A 7,655-nucleotide genomic window follows, 5' to 3' on the forward strand; every position below is an offset into this window, starting at 1 on the left:
CAGTACATACTTGCAGTTGATACTCAAATATTTATTTTGTATTTTATTTTGTACATACATTTTATGAAAGGACAGACAAAATAGTAGTAAAAGCAGAACGGAGGATTTTCTATGCGTTTCCTACGGAGAATGTTGTAGGATAGCTAGCAACGTGCTTGGTAGGATGAACCACCTAACCGCGTGCAAACATAAATTTCTGTGTACTGTTTGTCTGAGGTGCTCAAGAAATCCAAACGCCAAACAGTGTATTATTTTCAGACAAACCTGATTTATTCAGGATGCTCGTGTGCTTTACTTTATTATTGGACATGTAAAATCATCAATCATTAATCGGTTTCAGCCAGCTTATAGAAAAAGTACAGAATCTGCGTAGTGTATGACTGACTTTTACTACTCAGAAGAAACCTAATATTCTACCATTTTCACCGTTGCCGTACCAACTACATTTATCTGTGCGCAGACAAAAATAGAGCCACACTCTATTCGTTGTCTGCTTTCTAAGATAGTATTACCAAAAGGAGAAAAAAAATCCATCCTACTGAAAAATCAGTTAATTATACATTCTACATACCGCTGCAATCCCGCCATGGAAAACGAGACGAGTGGTTGGCATCAACATCATCGTCATATAATCGCCAGTTTTAGAATACAGCAAATTAACTTTCCAGACAGGTATTGCTTCTATTATTTTTTCCCATGGGATGGCCCAAGCGATACCATATACGCGCCAGTAGTTTATTAGAAACCTAGATTCTTCTGTTTGGATGTTTAATGTAGAGTGGACATTCGCAAGAACCACTGTCTCACCGAGCGGGAGATAATAAATCGTCGAGGTATGCATGTATGGTTGATTAATGCGTATAATTAATATTTTAAAATGGATAAAGTAGAGGTGCAAGTTTTGCCAACGTATCATCCGTCGCCTTTTGTCCTTCGTCGTTACAAAACAGGTGTTTGTTTAAAAGTAGAACGCCTATGCTTTGCGCCTCAATCCTCCATACTTTCATTACGCTCCGGAGAGTGATCGTTATTTTTGGGTGAGGTCGAACGGGACTTGTCGTGCGACTTGTCCTGCGACTGCGAGCGATCACGCGATCGTGAATGGGAACGGGGCGAGCGGGAGCGGGAGCGGGAACGCGAACGCGATTTGTTATCCTTAGACTTGGAGCGCGAGCGCGAGTGGGACTTGGAACGTGACCGTGAGCGGGAGCGGGACTCATCGCGATCGCGTTTCGGCGAGCGGGAACGTGATTTTGATTTGCTGTTATCACGCGATTTGCTGCAAAGAGATTACAAGAAAAAAAAAACACCGGTAAAATAGATTGTTTTCACGGGTGGCCTATGCCGAACTCGTGCTTGTTCGTTATGCTTACTTTGAGCGAGAGCGTGAGCGGGATTTTTCCGGCGATTTCGATCCATTCTTTGATTTCGATCGGCTGCGAGACTTGGACCTGCTGCGCGACGAGCGGCGCGATCGAGAACGGGAACGCGAACGACGACGCGACCGTGATCTAGAACGACTGCTAGAGGATCGCGAACGACCACGTCCGTTGCGTCCATTGCGTCCACGATCCTCGACCAGACGAATGCGCCGTCCGTTCAACTCGGTACCATCCAGCTTTTCAATAGCAGTTTTCATGTCGGATAAAGTTGCAAACTCTACAACGCTGTTTTTTTTTTAAACCAGCCAAAATTAATAATAATTAGATCAATTGCTTACATTTTTTAAATAATTTGTCTATCTTTTCTTACCCTTCATTTTTACGCTGCTTGTGGGCATCGGCATAAGTTACTTCTCCAGCTTGACGCATATAGTCCTTCAAATCCTTTAGAACCCAAAATAAGTGAGAAAACAAACATCAAAAATAATTAGTAAAGAAACCCACTTATATGCCACACCATAGTACAGTAGGAATGCTCTGGAAAAAATAACAAAGATGATTATACTTTATGCGAAGAAAATTGTTACTTTATCGTTAACCTGTAAAACCTCTGTTTGTAGAGGGCGAACCGACTGACCGATTGTCTACGAAAAATGGCAGCACGATAAGAATATGCACTGTGCAGAGACAGTCACAGTTGTTCGCATACAAATCGAGATTTTAATATTTTGCGTTCCTCCAAAATATTCACAAACAAAAGCAGAACATAATCGACTTCCTTTCTTTGAACGATTTGTAAAAGAAGAGACAGGCATAATGAAAAGAATCATTGGTATTGGTATTGATGGTGGACACAGACGACGGTGGTCGGGTTTTCTTCGAGATGTTGCCGTGGTTTTCTTCCGGTTTCTTTTGCGTTTTGGCAGTTGGCAGGCACAGGGCTTTTTCTTCTTTCCTTCAGAAGCTGCTCTAGCGATCTTAATCGGCGATTGAACAATGGTATTCTAGTGCCAGAATATTCTCCTTCGATCCAGATGATAGCAAATGGGCATCTTAAGCAATCCTTTCCATTCACGTATTTAGTCCTATTTGCATCATGTCAGGTAGGTATTGTATTCTTTTTTTCTCCATCATCTCACCAGTCATAGTAGATCGGCAGGCACATGACAGACCAAACAGCATCTCCTCTTCGCATTAATCGTTTGTTGGTTTTAGTTTGTCCCGAGCGGCATGCAGAGTCAACTTCAAAAGTTGTCTATATGGTGTTCCTTCTGCTGCTTTATGATTCTTTTCATTATGTCCTTCAGTAGTGTCTTTCCCGTTCTGATTAGTATGGAAAGAGGTGTGCTCTTTGCTCGCGTAATCCCCTGTAGCGTTGTACTATTGAATACTCCTATATTTATGCCTATCGTTCAAATTAACCGAATTGGCTATGCTCGTCTGTGTAAAATGAGATAAAAGAAAACTAGAACATCCAGCAAAATTAGCTGGAAAACGCGCCATCCAAAGTTTTCCCGCGCTAACGATAAATCCTTCAGTTAGAAATAACCTCAACAATTACCACACAAGCGCAGAGAAAATATGGTTTAATTTAAAAAGGAGATAAACAAAAATCTAAAAAAAATCGACCATTACCTTGGCGGCCGGGCACACACAGTGTTTTGGTATTTTGGGACAGTCAACGAATCATCATCTTTCCTTTATCATCTCTCTCAGAATCACCGATTTGACCTCCCATCCTCATGCATGTGTGTGTTTAAGTGTGGATATGGAGCGCGGGCATGGCCGTTACACTGTGCTGCAAACACCATCGTCAAAATGCCAAAGGAGGGGTGGAGCGTTTAAATCCTGCACGTAACACGCTTCAGATCTCTTCTGTGATGGGCAGCATCCGCCTTCTTTGCGACCCATAGCAGCGAATGAAAGGAGTCCCTATTAACGCGCAAACATCATCATCATGTTACTACGACGCGACGCGATCGGCTGTGTTCCGCTGACGAAATGATCATCTTCCAAAACGTGCGACCAACACAACACTCTCATCGAGAAGGAAGAATGCGCAATGGGGTTGCGCGCGTGCCATTTGCCATTGTGGTTAAAAGAATGGGCGATGAGATACGAAGGAGCTTTCGATCAACACACACGCACACACAGGTACCATCATCCCCGGTTGAGTAAACTTCGCATCATGCTATAGAGTGTCGTCTTTCTCTGCAGCCAGCATCGATCCATGAGGAGTGTGTGTGTGTATGTCCATGTTCTCGAGAGGATGAAATGGATTGAAATACGCATTTGGCGGGGGAAGAAAGCAGTCAAAGCTTGAAAATAGAAAAGAAAAAAGGAATAGAGCATACACGCCTACGCGCGTACGGATGTGGACGGATCCCAGAGATGGCATCGCCGAGGTTCCAAGAGATTAGGCCCGAGTCGCATCTTCCATTTGCGCCGCGAGGAAAGGTTCGCTTCCTTCTTTGGTCCATCATCATCATATCAGGACTACATCCTGTCCCGATACACTAGTTAGAGGGCTTCAATCATCGGATCATTTGCAGCGGAGAACATCACAGAGGCGAGATTTTTTTTCTTAAAGACATCATTTGCATCATTATCATCATCTGGCGTTGTCACAGAGATTGTCCAGAAGCGATTCGTCCCAAGGGGCGAACATGACGAACGCGCAATCGTGACGAAGTTCCAGGGTTGGCGGTGCATTATGCCTTATTGTATGCCGTAGGGGACTGCTGTTATGCACACGGTTAGGAAACCAGTTGAAGAAAACAAGCACCATCATCATCATGGGAGCTGAGTTAGTTGCCCGAGTCCACCACAGTCACTCCCTATCTCGGTTGAAGCTTGTTTTCCGTTCGGGGTTTGAAGAGAGTAGAATTGCATCATCATCTCACGCAAAGGCCGAGGAATCCTTCAACCAAATTCGGACTGCGCTGTCTTATTGCACGGTCGATCGAAGGCGAATATCGTTCGTTCGAAAGTTCATCGGTCACACGTTTTGAGAGCCAGACTTCCACAACGTCATCCCTTCCTACGCTCGTCATCAGACGACCAGACCAGACCAAGGGGCAGCAGCCGATCGATCCTTGGGCCTCGCGCACAAATCTTCAAAATTAATCAATGTGAAAAATTTTCAAGAATTAGTGTACCATCGATAAAAAGGTAGGAAGAGATTGTGTAAGAAAGAAAAGAAGGAAATAAAAAGCTAATGGAACTTCAACGGTACTTTTTTGGAATGGCTTGCTTTGCTGTTGGACAACACAACTTGTCCGTGCGTGCGCTCCATTGTCCTCATCAACTTCATGTATCCAGAAAACCGTGGCCGAACTGTGTTGTACTGGGACGAATAGAGGTGGTCTGGTGTTTGTTAGATCTTTTTCCCGCCTTCATATCAGCGATCGTCATAGGCTTATCTCGAAATTAACTCCTCACAAACTGGCACTTATTCCGGAGTTGTATGTACGATGATCGTATCACGCGCGACTTGAAGTGGTTAGAGCCATGAATCCATGTTCGGTCATCAAACCATACGCCAACGTATATTGTGCACCCTGGTGGTGATGGTGTTTGCCGCACACGCACTTGATGTTGCTTCCATAGTAGTATTATCATGCTGATTCAATATTGCTGGACAACCAAAGGAAAGGTCCTGCATATCGGGGCTATCGTCCTTCACACAGTTGCTGATCCACTATACCAGAGTTCCCTCATCCGATCGTTTCATCGCTTGCTCCCTAGTCACATTTGCAGTGTTGCATTCATCAACTGGCGCTACCACACAGTTTATTGTGTAAACCCTATGACTCTATGACCTCTCTCATCATGAAATAAGGGCAGCCGCCTTAACAGAAAGAGAATATAATACATATACAATTTTACTACATTTACTTCAATTTGTTACGCCGTCTTCTAGGATATAAATTATTGCCTACGGTCATTTTTACAATGTTCCTGAAGAATAAAATTTTGCTTTACTCACTCAACATACTGCAGTGCATGTGCGTATCAAAAAAGTAACTGACAATATGATAGCCATGCTATATCGAATAGCTTTCGAAAAACAGATGATTTTTTATCCAAATGCACAGTATTCACTACCTTTCAGTAAGAACACATTCAGGCGCTTGGCAGTGGTAGAAATAGGAAATGTTATCCAATTCGTTAGTTTGCCGAATATTTTTAGCCATCATTTTTTCTTTTTATGATGATTTTCAAAATAGGCATCCAAATTATTAGTCAATCAATCATTCGCTTAGTTGTATTAACGTATTAAATCTGTTTGAATAAAGTTACTAATTCGTGAATTGTCCATTATAATAAGTGTGATTAGTAGAGTCAACTTGTAAGCTTAATTCTTAATAGAAATCTCCAAACAATCAATTTGAATAGCAAAATTGGACTATCAATCGGCTATGTAGACAATAGCACAAAAAACACAAACCTTCCATTCGTTAGTTAGAGTTACAAACAAACACCAAATTCTAGGTTAAAATGCAAAAAGGCGTCATTAAAACCCTAAATGCCTTCTTTTATGAATAGATTTCACAATCAATGAGTGAATTATCGGTAACGCATTGACTATAGAAACTCGTCTGGCCTGTTACAAATTATTCTACTCTTTTTTTTTATTCATAAATAAATTATTCTACTCTTGCAGAGATACGAAAAGTATGCTGTAAGCCGAATTAAGTCGCAGAACCTGCGTATTCCTTTGTAATGTTGTTAAATATTAAATACTATCCCACAATAACATAACTATAATCCCACCCATCATTGAATTATTTTGTATATTTTGTAACGAAAAGTTGCCCGGATCGGTTTGATATGTTTAAGTTAATGCAAAGGTACGTACCTGCCAGCTGACGCGGGTCGATAAATTCTCCACCACCAGACGATATTCGGTGCGCAGCGGCGGGCCATAGCGGGAACTGTTCCTGGAATTGCTTTTATATCTAAACCAACAGTTCAAGGGATTGTGTGTTATTAATACTAATCGGAGGGTTCGTTATTTGACACCCATCACGTTAATCATACTTACTTGTCATACCTTCCACCACGGCGGTCCCTATCATACCGATCTCGTTCACGGTAACCGCTTGGGCCACGTGCAGTACCTCTGGCCGGTTCCACTACAACTCTAGAGATGAAATTGAAAGGCAAACAAACACAACATGAAAATCCAAAGTTTTTTAAAAAGAAAACCAGCAACGATCCGCTCTATTTTCATAGGGCTGCATCCTGCGTTCGTAAAACAATTAGGTACGCACCTTTCCCCCAGCAGTTCCTTCCCGTTCAATTCATAAACGGCGTCATCTGCATCGCGATAATCTTCGAATTCCTAAATAAACCCACAAAGCATAATTTAACACAAATTCAACAATTTTCATTCCACTAGAAGCTGTGAAATATGTACTTACAACGAAGCCGTAACCATTCTTGATCAGAATATCCCTCGTTCTGCCATAACCTTTGAAGAAGCGCTCCAAGTCACGTTCCCTGACGCCGTACGGCAAACCGCCAACATACACCCGTGAGCCGACCATTACTCGTGGTACGTCCCTCAAATTCCTTGCTGTGTGCAATAAATCAACAGAAAAGAGGTTAAAACACTTTCCACATACGTTTAATGTAAAAAAGTAAGCCAAACAAGTCAAAAAAAATTTTGTCACGCGAACATCAAATATGGCGGCTTTACACCCCGTTTTCCGCATAGCCGCAGAGTGGCATGGTGTTCAATGCCGGGTAAAAAAGGCGATAGCTTCCTCCAATTTTATTAGTAAACCGCGTTTATTGCCACGTACCTGATTAATTATCACACCAAACGAGCGTCAAGAGACCAATCGGCTGCAATTAAACGTGCTATTTATCAAGCGAGATGCTTTCCGGCTCACAATTCCACAGATTTTTCACAGTCACACGCACACGCTCGTACTGCAACTTGCTGCGAAGAATCTGATCTAGCGAAATGCTTTCTTCCTCTTCTTGGTCTTCTGACAAACGCACGGGGCAGCACAGTAGGCGATCGGTATCGGTCATCGAAAGAGGATGAAAAATGACAGTTTATTCTATAGAAGAGCATCAAAATTGATAATTTGTTAGAAAATAATACAAAATTTCTCAAAATTGGTTTATTTTGAAAAGATTTACTCTAAAAAATTTACTGCAGAATTCCAAAGACTGTAATTAACAAATATCGAAATTTAACTAAGAACTAAGCACCGTAACATAAACGCTCTCATTCGGCTTTTTCGTGCTGTCAAATAG

General features: G+C 42.0%; 1 protein-coding gene across 9 annotated transcripts; it reads right to left on the reverse strand.

Moving 5' to 3' along the window:
- Positions 1–10: 10 nt before the first annotated feature.
- LOC118507505 (serine-arginine protein 55) lies at positions 11–7,553 on the reverse strand. Of its 9 annotated transcripts, XR_004905660.1 has the most exons (10): positions 7,193–7,364; positions 6,809–6,963; positions 6,659–6,729; positions 6,430–6,528; positions 6,244–6,325; positions 4,618–5,232; positions 3,018–4,496; positions 1,753–1,826; positions 1,374–1,667; positions 11–1,279 (listed from the first exon to the last, which is right to left on the reverse strand). XR_004905660.1 is itself a non-coding variant. In XM_036046039.1 (8 exons), the coding sequence occupies exons 2-8, from the start codon at positions 6,932–6,934 to the stop codon at positions 988–990; spliced, it is 1,038 nt and encodes a 345-aa protein (XP_035901932.1). In that variant the 5' UTR covers positions 6,935–6,963; positions 7,193–7,440; the 3' UTR covers positions 11–987. The 9 variants fall into 9 exon arrangements, 4 of the variants coding, with proteins under 4 accessions (XP_035901932.1, XP_035901931.1, XP_035901934.1 ...); XR_004905661.1 differs by adding an exon at positions 7,539–7,553 and having other exon boundaries at positions 3,018–6,343; positions 7,193–7,456; XR_004905659.1 differs by having other exon boundaries at positions 1,753–4,496; positions 6,244–6,343; positions 7,193–7,374.
- Positions 7,554–7,655: the final 102 nt, after the last annotated feature.

The sequence above is a fragment of the Anopheles stephensi genome, chromosome 2 (genome assembly GCF_013141755.1).
Source record: "Anopheles stephensi strain Indian chromosome 2, UCI_ANSTEP_V1.0, whole genome shotgun sequence".
Classification (NCBI taxonomy): Eukaryota; Metazoa; Arthropoda; class Insecta; order Diptera; family Culicidae; genus Anopheles; species Anopheles stephensi.